Source organism: Euleptes europaea, chromosome 7, assembly GCF_029931775.1.
Source record: "Euleptes europaea isolate rEulEur1 chromosome 7, rEulEur1.hap1, whole genome shotgun sequence".
In the NCBI taxonomy this organism is placed as follows: domain Eukaryota; kingdom Metazoa; phylum Chordata; class Lepidosauria; order Squamata; family Sphaerodactylidae; genus Euleptes; species Euleptes europaea.
Genome location: NC_079318.1, coordinates 68,275,350 through 68,289,953, shown reverse-complemented (window position 1 = coordinate 68,289,953; position 14,604 = coordinate 68,275,350). Strand labels below are relative to the sequence as shown.

Here is a 14,604-nt window from a genome sequence, read left to right as displayed (position 1 = left end):
GATTTCAAGTGTTCTTGAATGCGATGAATAATTTAGAAGAAGCCCAGCTCTTAAGTTTTGTCCGTCTATCCAGTATTAGGGCACCGTGACCTCTCCGTTCATTTTCATTGTGCTTTGATTGAGAACTCGGAGAGCTGGACAAGCTCTGGATGCCAAGAGTCTTATGGGTGGCACGTTTTTTTCTTCCAGGGCTTACTTGGATAAAGATGTTGCTGTGTCCGAAGAGCTTGTCCAGAAATATAGCCACGTTGTGCTTGGCCACTTCAACAATACAATTAAGGAGCTCAGGCGCCTCTTCCTAGTGGATGACTTGGTGGATTCTCTAAAGGTAAGAGTGGAAGCAGATACTGTAATGAGTTTGGTTATGTTAAATTGCATTCTAGTGGTCAGTACACCCAGCATATTTCATTGTGATACTTTCATCCGCTCATGATGTTTGGGGCTGCTGGATTTCTGAAGAGTGCAAGAATCGTGCACTTTCCTTTCCCATCAGCATGCGTTCAAGCGACTGTGAAGTTTAACATGCCCTTGTTTGGTAGTTCAATATGTTTAGCAAATCCAAGAAAGAGGCTGCATATATACTTTGTGTTAAATAACACATTCTTGGCAGGAGGGGTGGAACTGCATATGCCAGAGTCACAGAGTTTGTAGCACTATCGTTTTGGAGAGCAGGAGCTCCCCGGATTTCTAACCAGAAACTTTCCTTTACTTAAAAAAAAAAATTAAAGGGAAATATAATAAACTAAAAAGCCTGTTTGTTTTTTAGACCCATAGGGTAGGTGGGGCGATGTGCACACAGGCACCACCCTATCTGTGGCCTTGAGCTGTTTTGGTTCTGAGCTGTGAAGCGAGTTTTTCTGGTATTAGTATAGACAGTATTGGCAGCTTCAATAGCCATAGAATTCACAGAGATGAAAGATTAGCTGTGTTATCAGAGAGACTCACACGGTGCCTGACACTTGCCTAATGATTAACTGATGTCTGTTTTGCTTTATTGACTTACCACAGCTGCAGTTAGTTACTGGTTGGGTGAGCTGAGGGGGCTGAAATTTAGACCCCCTCCCCCGGCTTGATGCATTTGATGAAGGTTCTTCATCAGGACCAAGCCAGAGTCTTAGCATGCTCTGCTGGATGCTCTTTCCTGGTATGTGGATTAAGACACACAGGATGCTCTCTTTAAATATAACGGGAAATTCCCAGTACAGGTGACGATGAGCCTTAAAACAAATTGAAAGAAGGTATAATGTTTGGAATTTTCCACCATTATTTGAGGACTAAAAGCATAAAAGAGTTGCCCTGCTGGATCAGATTGACCCAAACACGTTAACCCTTTCCTCATAGGGTAGGTGATCCAACACATTGATCATTTTGGTTGCGCTTTTCTGTTCCTTTTCAGCTCCAATACCTTTTTTTGAGATGAGGCAGCTAGAACTGTAGGAACTATTCCAAAACAAGCTAAACTGTAGGTTTATTTTAATTGTGAGCATTTCTCTGTTAGTGATATCTAAAATGCCAGTTGCTGTTGCCATCAAGGCAAAGGGAGTAGAATAGTCCCAGCGGACCAGAGAATGCCAGTCCCTGTGCGTTACTTTCAGCAGCTGCCTGGAAAGCTGTACCAGCCGGCAAGATGATTTGGCTTCGAGCTGTGCTGAACTCTGCCAGACTTGGCATTGGAAACCACCCTGCATCCCTGTCTGTGAAGACCAGAGGTCTTGCTGACGTTACCGTACTGCTGGAAAGGGGGCTGGTTGCACTAGGATTTTGGCAAGACTCGTACAGCCCTTGCTAAACAACCAAAGTCTCTCAGACCCCTCTAAGACCCAACGCTTGTTTATATTCAATGCATATTATCTGCTTTTCCAGAATGGAACAGCCATTAGCCATTTGGCAGTTTTAGACACTTTTCACAGATGAGGCCGATCTTTGGGTGGTTCTTTCTAAGCCTTTGTTTTAAAAATAAGACCACACGCACAGTCTTAGGAGAGAAAAGAGTTGTTAATATGAGAGTTGTTAATATGAAAAGAATTGTTCCCCGCCCCGACGGCCAGCTGGGAAGCGGGCGGGGCAGCACAGAGCCGGCTGGGCGCGTGCACGTCGGGACGGCGTGGGACGGCGTTCCCCGCCCCGACGGCCAGCTGGGAGGCGGGCGGGGCCGCACAGAGCCGGCTGGGCACGTGCTCTGGCTCGCGCCGTCCCGACGCGCAGTCACCCAGCCGGCTCTGTGCAGCTCCGCCCGCCTCCCAGCTGGCCGTCGGGGCAGGGAACTCTGGCTCGCGCTGTCCCGACGCGCACGCACCCAGCCTGCATTCACTCCATAAGACAAGTTTTTAGAGGAGCAAAACAATATTTTTTCTTGTTTTCCTCCTCTAAAAACTGGGTGCGTCTTATGGTCAGGTGCGTCCTATGGAGCGAAAAATACAGTATATGATAGTTGTCATATTAACAACTCAGGAGATCGATTGTAATTGATGCACTAGATAAAGAGTCAGAGGAAGCCAAATGGGGAACTGTCACCTTAGTGGCTTTGGGGAGCAAGAAGCCCCATAAGCACAATCCTTCCAGGTGAAGGATCTCCTCTGTCAGTTAAATTCAGGTGTTTCCTAAACAAAGCTGAAGTTACCCACTTTGATACAAATCAAAAGGTCAAAACGAAAGCCATGCATTACTTTTTGGACGGCACGGATGGACTCATGTCTGAACTGACCCACAGTGGCTGTCTCTGAAATGATGCAATATCAGCCCTGAGTTGGCCCGGACTGCTCTGCTGTCTGCAGCCCTGTGGCTGGTTTCCAGTAGGTCTCCACTTGACATGTCTGCTGCCTCCAGAACGGTGACTGATTCCCCCCCCCCCTGCTTTAACCTATGAGGCTTTTAACAATGTGCTAAGCCATGAGTCAGAGGTATCGGAGGGTTCCATCTATTTTGAGGAAAAGGCAAGCTTATGCCTCCGAAGCGTTTAAATATAGGCTGAAAGCATACCTGGTCTAAGCCAGTGGCCCTCATCCTTGTTGGTATGGTGACCCTGAAGTTCATATTTACTTGCTATAGGGACCCACTTGAAAAAAAATACAGCATTCACAAATTATTAAAACTGCAGGAGCCTGGGACCCACTCGCAAAATTTCACGGCCCACAGGTTCTAGAACCATGCCTAAGCTTGTGCCTCTTAATGTGGTCTGCCTGCCTTCAGGGTTCTGTGTATTCTTATTGTTGCTAGATCTAGCTGCATATTGTGTTTTGAAAATAATAAGCAAGGTAGTTTCCTTAAAGTGTTGCGCTTTCTAGCTTGTACTAGCCTGACACACACGGCTGTTCTAATCTCTATTTTGTATTCCTTAAACCCAAGGCTAAGAGTACTTATGTGACTTGGAAAACCACTGCCGCCGCCACCTTCCTTGTCAATCTCTTAGCTAAGCTTTCTTGTGACTGCAGGCTGCCCCCTTCACAGCAATCATGTGATGACTGTTCTGTTTTATTAACAATTGTGCAAGCTCCCTCTGTGACTTTGTTTTGAGAGCCCTTCCCCCTCCCAAATTCCCCGCTGAATATTTTACCCTCATTCTAGCAGTAGGAAGTGGCAGCCTGATCACACAAGCTGATGAGTCAGCATTTCCCTCTTGCTTGATAACAGCAGCCTGGCACAGCTAATGTTTGGGCTAGGAGGGTGCCGTCTGCAGACCCCGCAGATTTCAAGACACGTGTTCATCTTCATTCCATCCAGGGTGTAGTCTGGTTCCTAACAAGGTGACCTTTTTTGTCAGTTCCATGTGGTTAATATTTCATGTTTGCAGGTAAACACTTGCTCAGTTGCTTTTAGGTAAACATGAGAATCTTAACACTTCAAAAGAGAACAAAGAGCTGATGATTCCTTAGATAAGAGGGAGAGAAGTTGATTGGAGGCCACAGGGCATGTGCTTTGCATGCAGAAGGTCCTGGATTAAATCCCTAGCTTCTTGCTTTAAAAGGATTGTGGCTGGAGAGATGGGAAAGCCCTCTGCTGAGATTCTGGAGAGCCAGTAGGCTAGGTGGACAAAAAGCCAGCCTTGGTGTGAAGCAGCTGCATGTAGTGACACCAAGAAATCAACCCCTTTAAGGCAGTTGTCTGTCATGGGTCTCTGACTGAGAGGTTGAGCAGAGCAGTTTGCCTCCCTTCTGGGGCTTAAAGCATCCCTTGTGCCATAGAGACCCAGCTTGCCACCCTCTGGTCCTGGGGCTTCTGGTCATCTGCTGAAAGGACACTGTCATATGATGACTTCTTTAGCTCCTGGGGCACAGATTTGAGGTTGTCTGAGAAGTGGAGAGGGGGAACAAAGCTGTGGATATGATGGTTTAAATCAGGGGTGTCAAACAGAAGGCCCAAGGGCCAGATCTGGCCCCTCGAGTGCTCTTATCCGGCCCGTGAGCCAGCCAAGACAGTCACCACCACCCCACTCTCAATCTGGGCTGGCGAGGCATGGCCCGGCCCGACCAGGTGACGTTTATGTCATATCTGGCCCTCGTAACAATTGAGTTTGCCACCCCTGGTGTAAATGTCTCCCTTTAAGGCACTTGGCGTCCCTTGTTGAAGTGCAGGATAAAGAGGGGGTGAGCAGTAGAGGCTCAGGCTAACGGGTGCAGACCCTGAACTTTATCTTTGTGAGGCTCCTGTAATGTCGCTGATTTGAGTGGGTGTTTGCCTCATGGCAGTAAGTGTAACTTTGGAGGTTGTGCCCTGGCTTGAGGCATACTTGCTCTTTCTCTAGGGAGAATAATGAAACATTTGCCATATGCCTGTTGAGGTGGTAAAGAATTTCTCATGGTGATCTTAACAACTTGTAGCACAAGTGTGGGACTCCAGTCCCACTGCAGAGGGGACACAGAGGTCATGCCTGCCTTGAATCTGCTTAGGTGGAATTGGGTTCTTGAACTTCAGGGACACAGAACAGTCCTGAAATACCGTGAGCCTTGAGTCATCCTTGACCTGGCCTGAATTCAGACGGGGGACTTCTCTGCAAAGGGCTGCAGATCCCGTTACCAGCCCTCTTGGCTATAATTATCTCTGACATACGGAGGTTGGAGGGTTGCCGTCCTGTTGCTTTCTGTCCACTCCACCTTCAAAGAAATTGTGTTAATGAAGGCTGTCTGAAGACTTGTTACGTGCATCGTAGTTGTAGTTGATGATGCCAAAAATGGTATCCTGACGGGTGTTCCACTTCTAACACTTTAGAATGTGCAAGGGATCCCAAAGCATGGGGAGTCTCCGTGCCCCCCAGCATCGGCAGCAGCTATGCATGGCGGCTTCTAAGACATGCTCTGACTTCATTTATTTATTTGGAGATTTGTAATATGCCTTTCCAGAATCCTGCTTCAGGCAGCTTACGATGAAATAATAAATTGTCTATACAGAAGCAAAAAGTCAATAAAACCAGCTTTCAGTTGAGCGTTCCAATGCCTGCACCCTCACTCTGCTCTCTTGTTCTTACAGTTTGCTGTGTTGATGTGGGTGTTCACCTATGTCGGTGCCTTGTTCAATGGGCTGACTTTGATGATAATGGGTAAGTTCTTTTCTGTTTCCCTAAATCATGTCCTTTACAATCTTAAAAATTATACAGAAGCAATTAAGGTGCCACAGGGGTCTGTCCTGGGACCGGTACTATTTAATATTTTTATAAATGACTTGGATGATGGGAGCATGCTAATCAAATTTGCAGATGACACCAAGTTAGGAGGGGTAGTTAATACCCCGGAGGATAGGGTCAGAGTTCAGAATGACTTTGATAGACTGGAGAGCTGGGGCATAAGTAATAAAATGGATTTCAGTAGGGAGAAGTGTAAGGTACTTCACCTAGGCAGAAACAACATAAGGCACAGGTACAGGATGGGAGAGAGTTGGCTTGACAACAGTACATGTGAAAGAGATCTGGGAGTCTTAGTGGACCACAAATTGAACATGAGCCAACAGTGTGATATGGCAGCTAAGAAGGCCAATGCAATTCTGGGCTGCATCAATAGGAGTATTGTGTCTAGATCAAGGGAAGTAATACAACCACTGTATTCTGCATTGGTCAGACCTCACTTGGAATACTGTGTCCAGTTTTGGGCTCCACAATTTAAGAAGGATGTCGACAAGTTGGAGCGTGCCCAGAGGAGGGCGACCAGAATGGTCAAAGGTCTGGAATCCATGCCGTATGAGCAGAGACTTAGGGAGTTGGAAATATTGTCAAAGGCTTTCACGGTCAGAGTTCATTGGTTCTTGTAGGTTCTCCGGGCTGTGTAACCGTGGTCTTGGAATTTTCTTTCCTGACGTTTCGCCAGCAACTGTGGCAGGCATCTTCAGAGTAGTAACACTGAAGGACAGTGTCTCTCAGTGTCAAATGTGTAGGAAGAGTAACATATAGTCAGAAAGAGGTTATGAAATTCATAAACATCAGCACAACTTTAACAGAAAAGAAGAGAGTTTAAGAATGAATAAGGCTTGGCTTCCTGTTCTGAAAACCTCCAGACTAACAAAGACAACAGCCAACAATAGCCATGCAGATTAGCTTTGGATTTCACACATTAACAGATCACTTCAGGATACAATGGTTCCATATTAACATACCACACCCTCATTAGCACATTATCTTGATACTTACAGGACAATGATTAGCACATTACTTTTGCAGGACAGTACTCAGCTCAAACCCAACCTCTTTCTGAATATATGTTACTCTTCCTACACATTTGACACTGAGAGACACTGTCCTTCAGTGTTACTACTCTGAAGATGCCTGCCACAGTTGCTGGCGAAACGTCAGGAAAGAAAATTCCAAGACCACGGTTAGGGAGTTGGGTTTGTTTAGTTTGGAGAAGAGAAGGTTGAGGGGAGACATGATAGCCATGCTTAAATATTTGAAGGGATGTCATGTTGATGAGGGAACTTGCTTGCTCTCTGTTGCTCCAGAGACTAGGATACAGAGTAATGGATTTAAACTAATAGAAAAGCGATTCCACCTAAACATTAGGAAGAACTTCCTGATGGTGAGGGCTGTTCGATGGTGGAATGCACTGCCTCGGAGGGTGGTGGAGTCCCAGTCTTTGGAGGTCTTTAAGCAGAGGCTGGATGGCCATCTGTCGGGAGTGCTTTGATTGTGGGATCCTGCATGGTGGGGGGAGGGTTGGGGTCACTGTGGCTGTGTGGGGGAGGTAGTTGTTAATTTCCTGCATTGGACAGGGGTTGGACTAGATGACCCTGGTGGTCCCTTCCAACTCTATGATTCTAAGTTCTAGGGTTTTTCAAGTATTCTTTATACAAGAATTGAACTGGGAAGACATGTCCAAGAAATTAGTGTGTTAAAACTCTGTTGGGGAAAGTCTGAAAACAGAAGTGATAGGAGAAAAGGCTGGGGACATAATGCCCTCTTGCTCTTTATTTAAACAAAGGGACAGTGGGCTTAAATTCAGGCAAACACAACAAAGACTGAGCCTTACAGACAATAGCAGAGCAGGCTGGCAGTGGTATCCATCCTCTTGGAAGTTTATTTTTGCTACTGGATGAGGAGCCCAAATTGTGTTTGAGGCATGACTTCCCCAAATTTAGAGTTCAGGATTTTTTTTTTTTTTTTTTTGGAAAGGACTGTGGTGACCCTGGAAGGAAGGCTGGGTCCTGCTGTAGTTCTTGCACACTTCCACTGTTTCCCTCATGTAAGGGAGAACCAAACCAGAGATGTGGGGAAGAGGAAGGCATGCATCTGTCCATCCCTTTAACTCATCTGGGGAGACTGTACTTCTCTTTTACAAGCTGCTTCTCATATCTCTGAAACTTGTTTTTGTGTAGGAGGTTTATTTGGGTGAGGAATGGATGGGGCACTTTGCTGGGGTCTCAAAATTATACCTCTGCGCTCCTCATCAGTCATGGGGTACTTTGTGATGCCAATAGTATACCAGGTATTCTAGGGCTGTTTGTAAGTATTAATGCTGGATTAGTGTTCTTGCAGGGTTGTACAATACAGGTAGTGGCCCACTCTACAGGAAGGCTCGACTTGCCCAGTGCCCCTTTCAGTTTAGGGTCACAGCTTGCTGCTGCAGCTGTTTCTATAATTTACCTAGGACATTTCTTATCCCTCTTTTCTTCCCAATGGGGACATCCCAAAGTGGCTTACACTAAACATCCTGGTCTGATCGGGTTTACAGAGAGGTCCATCAAGGCCTTTGGCTTGCCCCAGAAGGGTTGAGGCTTCAGCTTGCTCCCAGGCTTCAAGAACTGCAGCAAACACAAGTACAGCCTGGGTGATTCACTTGTATCGGTCAAGTCAGTCAAGATTCACTTGTATCGGTCAAGTCAGTCTCTTTTAACTGCATGCAGGCACCTTTCTTGATACGGGTTGTAAAAAAACTAGTAGTAGATCTTTCAGTGTCTGAATATCCGTAGACTGAAATCTGATGTGTTTTCCCCCCATCTAGCTGTGATTTCGCTCTTCAGTATTCCAGTTATTTATGAAAAGCACCAGGTGAGTATGTAGGATGACATGATTGCTAGCGTTCTGGCAGTAGTTGGGTGTAATTGGTTCCAATCATCAAAACATGTGAAAAGGGGATGGAGAATGCTGTGGGCTTAGATCAGTGATGGCGAACCTTTCAGAGACCGAGTGCCCAAACTGCAACCCAAAACCCACTTATTTATCGCCGAGTGCCAATGCGGCAATTTAACCTGAATACCACCCCCAGAGGGGGCCCAGAGGGAGAGGCTAGAGTTGCCATGTTCCTCTTTGTCATGAGTGGGAGGTTTTTGGGGTGGCGCCTGAGAAGGGCGGGGTTTGGGGAAGAACTTCAGTGCCATAGAGTCCAATTGCCAAAGTGGCAATTTTTTCCAGGGGAACTGATCTCTATTGGTTGGAGATCACTTGTAATAGCAGGAGATCTCCAGCTAGTACCTGGAGATTGGGAACTAGTTCCTTAGTGCTTTCTCTCTACATATCAAGACAAATGGAAAGGTGTTTGGAGGATGGCTTGTGGGCACTTCAAAGGTGGAAAAGGACTGCACGCCCCTCCGCCCGCACCGACCCAGAGGGCGCCGGAGAAGCCTCTGGAGGGAAAGAAGGAAGGAAGGAAAGAAGGAAGAAAGGGAAGGGAGGGGGAAAGGGAAGAAAGGGAGGGAGAGAAAGAAAGAAAAAGAGAAAGGGAGAAAGAAATGGAGCGAGGGAGAGAAAGAAAAATAGGGAAAGAAAAGGACGGAGGGAGACGGAGAAAGAAAGAGGCCACTCAAGTATGGGAAGTTTTGCCTTGGATTTGCCACTCTCCAGATGCACATTTTCCCCCATCCGGGGCAGGGCAGAGCCGGAATGGCCAGCGGCTTGGAGGAACCACGCGTGCCGGCAGAGAGGGCTACGCGTGCCGGAAGTGGCACCCGTGCCATAGGTTCGCCAACACGGGCTTAGATCCATCAGTCATTTTCACAGATGGAAGGCATTTTGATCTGCAGAGTGTGATTTCTATGTCCCCTCTTCGCTGCAGCCCAAAATGCACCCCCCAGGGAACACTCAGGAGCAGCATGTGGGGAGTCGGGGATCTGCTGCAATCATAGGGAACTAGCAAAAATAATAACCCCTTCTGTCTGTGGGAGTCCTCTACTGAATCCAAGCTCATCCTTCTTCCTGTTCTGTTGTTCCACTTAGCTATTTCACTTGGGGGTTTCAGATACTGAGCAGGGACTATAAGACTTAAGGGTACCCCCCTTAGACCACCTTGGCAGCTTTTGTACTTGCAACTCCAAACAACCTGCTTTAGAGATGGTGCAAAGTGTGGTGGGGGACACGGGACAGTTTCAGATCATGCACTAGCAAACCTGTGTAGCTGCTAATTAAATAGAAAGCAGTGCTTTCTGCTGCGCGTGATGGGCCTGCCTCCTCTCCCCCAGTTTTTGTTATACTGTAATTGGTAGGGACTGGGGTATAACTTTTGATACAGGCCACTTTTGATCACAGCTGGGTATAACACTTGATAAATGCCGAAGTTTAATTATAACTGTCAAAATATTATTTTCCTTTCAGGTTCAAATTGACCATTATCTGGGACTTGTGAACAAGAATGTCAAAGATGCCGTGACAAAGTGAGTATGCTGTATCTTCAAGCGGAGGGAAGTGAATGCTGATAGCCTGTAATGTAACAAAACACTTATTTACCTTAGTGAAAGAACGTTGGCCCAAGGAAAGAAAAACCTTTCTTACCAGTGTAGGGAAGGCATCTGCTGAAAAAAACCATTCTGGTAGAAATGAATTGAATTTTTTTGTAGAATTGGTTTAGAATGTACTGAATACTTGGGCTCATGGAACAATTGCTCTGTATAAAGTAAGGTGAAGGTAGTGTGAAATATAATTGGTGGGTGATACAGAAATTGCCACATTTGTCAGGATAATAGCAGCACTTGCAGCTCAAGTCTTTTGTAGTTGCTGAAAGCCCAGATTTACCTGTAAAAGATGACCATCTTGAATTACTGTGGTACTGACAGCCTGGGTGCCTTTAGACCTGATGGACTAATGCCTTCGCAGTCTTGCCTCTGGACTGTTTGAGGTGGCTTTGGACAAGAAGTATTCTTCTCCTTTTGTGCCTCTTAGATCATGGTTGAAATAGCAACTTCTACCAGCATGGCGTAGTGGTTATAATGTTGAGCTGGGATGTGGGAAACCCAAGTTCAAATCTCCACTGTACAATGAAGCTTGCTGTATGACCTCAGATCAGTTACTCTCTCAGCCTAACTTCTCTCACAGGGTTGTTTGGAGGAGAAAAGTGATGGGAGTCCCCTGGTCTCCTTGGGTAGGGCAGGAAAAGTGTACTCCGTAAACATGTACCATCTCCCTTGCCTATTAAACGTGTGCATTGCACCTGTCAGGAAGTGCAAACAGAGGGCATGTTTCCCTTGTAACTTCCAAAGCAGCCATCCTGTGGAATGGGCTTGGATCATGCTGGTTGCTGTATCTGAGGCCAGGAAGGAACAGTGCCTTAAAGCTGCCTTGGACTTGTCCCTTGGATACTCACACACTCCTCACTCTTGTTTTACTGTGGCCTGGATCTGCAAGCACTTTTTGGCAGGCATTTTCCTTGTCTTAGCCCTTCTAATTAGGATTGCCTTCATTGGTCTCTGGCTGGCATTGGATCAATGGGCAGGGATTGCCCCTCCCAACTCTTCCTTTTCTAACAGGTGGTAAATTCTTCCTTGCACATCTTTCTGTACATTAAAATAGCTTTTCTTGTTGTCGTTTACAGGATCCAAGATAAAATCCCTGGACTGAAGCGCAAAGCTGAATGAAAAGCCTGAAGCAACTTTTAATTAAATAGGAGTTCATCTTTTAAGCGGGGCGGGAGGTGTTGTTCGTTTGGTTTATGTGGGGAGGGTCAGGGAATAGCAGAACCTTGACATTGCAGTGCAGTTTCACAGATCTTTATTTTTTAGCAACACCGTGTTTTCAAGGAAAGAAAAATAACCTGTTCTTGACTGCCATGTGTGTTCATCATAAGTATTGTAAGCTGCTATGTATGGATTTAAACCTAATCCTCTTTGCATCTCCCATGTGCAGCACTGGTTAACATAACAGAATGGAGAGCTGTACATTTTATGCTTTGGCTGAGGTAGTCTTGCTGCGTTCTGAGAGATCCTAGTGCAGGTGGGGTGCAGGGAGAACACTTCCATTTTGCGCAGTCTCTGGTCTGTGTAGATTGTTGAGTGCAGATTTTCTAAAATGAGCTGTTTAGAAGAATATGCCATTGAAGCAAGCTTCGGAAGTCTTGCCCTTTTGGTATCGAGTGTAGCTGTATTGTGCTTTTTAATTTTACTGTTTTATCAATTGCCAATATAAAAAAATTATATATATATAGTGTTTCACAGCAGCTTAGGATGTCCAGCTCCTCCACAGTGCTTGAAATATCAAGAGAATTGAACCGGTTTGTTTTTTTCCTAGCTATATGGTATGTAAAGCTTAAATCTTCAGAAAACACTAGCATCTGTTAAATAAATAGAAATAAACTCTCTGCACATCACAACACAACTTCTGCCATAACCTTTGCTGCACAAACCTCCTTTAGTCTATTTTGAGTAAACAAGTTTACAAGTCTCTCTCAAACTCTGAATCTGTGGAAGGAATTTTGGAAGGTGTGATCCTAAGATCCTTGCAGGTAGAGCAATGAATCCCTAGCATGCTTGTTCTCCACTATGCTAGGAATCCTCAGCGGCTGAGCATGGATCTGCGGGTTGTGCCCCGATGCTGCAAATGTTGTTTGGAAATTTCGAACATTGTTAATGCAAGAAATTACAAATGAAAATGTATACACTTGCAGTTTAAGCTGTATTGAGCTAAGTCTGTGGAATGCATTGTGAAATGTAAAAATAAACCAACTCAAGTATCAATAAAGCGTATAGACTTAAAGGATCTTGTGGGGCTAGGAAATTTGTGTAGTGTATTGTGCGTGTTCCTCATTTGACTCCAAATCATCTCCATTGAACAGTATTGTGAGGGTAACACGGAGCCACTGGGAAGGCAGATTCATATGTGGAAGTCATTAGTGTTGCTAATTTGTATGTTTGTATTGTGCCCTCAAATAACTTCTGGCTTATGGCAACCCTATGAATTAATGATCTCCAGATGTCCTATCATTAACCGCCTTGCTCATGTCTTGCAAACTGAGGGCCATGGCTGCTTGATTGAATCAGTCCATCTCATGTTGGGTCTTACTGCTGCCTTCAACTGAGTCTAGTCTTCTCATAATGTGACCAATGTATGATAGTCTGTTATTTTACTTATAGAGTTCAGGCTTGATTTGATTTAGAATCCACTTGTCTTTCTAGCGGTCAACAGTTTTTTTGTAAAGCACTCCAACACATTTTAAATGAGAGAATACCATCATATGAAATATCTTGATCTTGGTCACCAGTGATACACCCTTACACTTAAGGATCATTCGTAGCTCCTTCATGGCTGCCCTTCCCAGTCTCCCTTTGATTTCTTGGTTGCAGTCTCCCTGTCAGTTGATCAGAGACCCAAGGAATAGAAAATCTTTAACATTGCTAGTATAGCATTGTCTTATTGCCAGCTTTGCTTTGTTTAGACATGGAGTAAATCCTAGGATTCCATATCTTGAAGATCACAGTACAGTGTGTGTTGTGACCTTTGGAAATGTGTATCTGCCAATTTGAAGTTGTGCTATTGAATGTGGCCAGTTTCCCTCAAGGTGACGAGAGGAAAGCAACGATTCGCTAATGTTCTTATGTTGGACTTCAGGCTCTCTGAGTGGAAGCAGCATGTTGCCTTGAGCAGCAGCACCCCAGCCCCTCTTCTCCTTCCATATATAGCTACAAAAAACATGGGAGGACGCCATCACGGTTGAGATTTCTCCACCCCTGCAAAGAGCAGCCAATGAAATGGAGTGTGTGTTTGTGTCTGGGGGGGACTAAGTGCAACAACATTTCATCCTGTGTGAGGAGGAGCAGCAGGACTTCTGCTTTTGCTGAAGATGTGGCCTGCTTTGCCCACTGATTGATATGCCACAAAAAGCTCATCACCGAAAGTGGGCAGTTGTGGCAGGCATCACCAGCCCCGCCCAAGGCCACTCCTTTTCCATAATAACAGTTATGACACACTGGGGATGATGTAGCCACTCGGGATGAAAGTTTACCGAGCTAGGCCTGCCTCTGACCAACAGCAGATGATGTCACATTGGTGACAGACTAAATTTTAAAATTCTGATTGACCAGAATGTGAACAAATTGACTCCATTTGACATCATTCTCCTCAAAAGCATTTGAAAGTAGGATCACCTTTTGTGATCTGAGATACACTGAATGTACTCAATGTAAAACTGACACTTGGCTCTTCTCAAATCATAAATCTTTACTTGATCATTTGAAAAATAAATTCATGCGTTATTTTCATTTACATTATAATACAGCATCTTGTCCATAATGTACCTAAATTCAAACCATATAAACAAATACAAATCTTTGTGATGCATACTATTGCTCTTAAATATTTTTGCACATTATCACCAAGTAGCAATTCATTCTGTCACAGATTTTTTTGTTAATTTTAAGATACAATCAATATGAAAGGCCAACATTACAACATAGGCAAACAAGGTGACCACCTGACATCACCAGCTTGATATGGTTACATCTAATACAAGAAACCTTCCTTACAAACAGAATGGGATTAAAACTGCATAGGGACTTGTGTGTCTAAAGAATCTATAGTGTAAGGCATTAATATATTCCATTGATTAAATAAGACTCAACAAATGATAGTCCATTGAGTTTAATGAAGCACTTTTGTGTTTATACATTGATTTTTCTTTTCTGTCTCATAAACCTGGAGTGAGTTCTTAAGCTCTTCCAGCAGCAAGGTAGTTGGCACTTTCAACCATGCTCCCCCATTTATCTTGGGGGGGGGGAGTGTCTGTTTTGCAGAATATTGCTTGCAGTGGAGGCTCTGTTGGCACCTTTTGAGCAGCTGCTAATAGTTCTTGCCTACCCAGTGACTAGGGTATAAGAAATGCCCTTCCTTCAATGATTATCTAAGCAGTAATTATTGAAAATGGCCTGGGGCAATGAATATTTTTTTCTCCCACCCACCCCAAACTCTCCAACTTCGCCTACTAATAA

At 44.9% G+C, this 14,604-nt stretch overlaps 1 protein-coding gene across 4 annotated transcripts in view; it reads left to right on the top strand.

Moving 5' to 3' along the window:
• The window catches only part of RTN4 (reticulon 4), a 56,296-nt gene extending 43,917 nt beyond the window's left edge, over positions 1–12,379 (top strand). For all 4 annotated transcript variants that reach the window (XM_056853919.1, XM_056853916.1, XM_056853917.1 and 1 more), the window contains 5 exons: positions 190–328; positions 5,464–5,533; positions 8,421–8,467; positions 10,007–10,065; positions 11,220–12,379. In XM_056853919.1, the coding sequence (XP_056709897.1) occupies positions 190–328; positions 5,464–5,533; positions 8,421–8,467; positions 10,007–10,065; positions 11,220–11,262 (358 nt within the window). In that variant the 3' untranslated portion in view covers positions 11,263–12,379. The remainder of the gene's footprint in view (positions 1–189; positions 329–5,463; positions 5,534–8,420; positions 8,468–10,006; positions 10,066–11,219) is intronic.
• Positions 12,380–14,604: the final 2,225 nt, after the last annotated feature.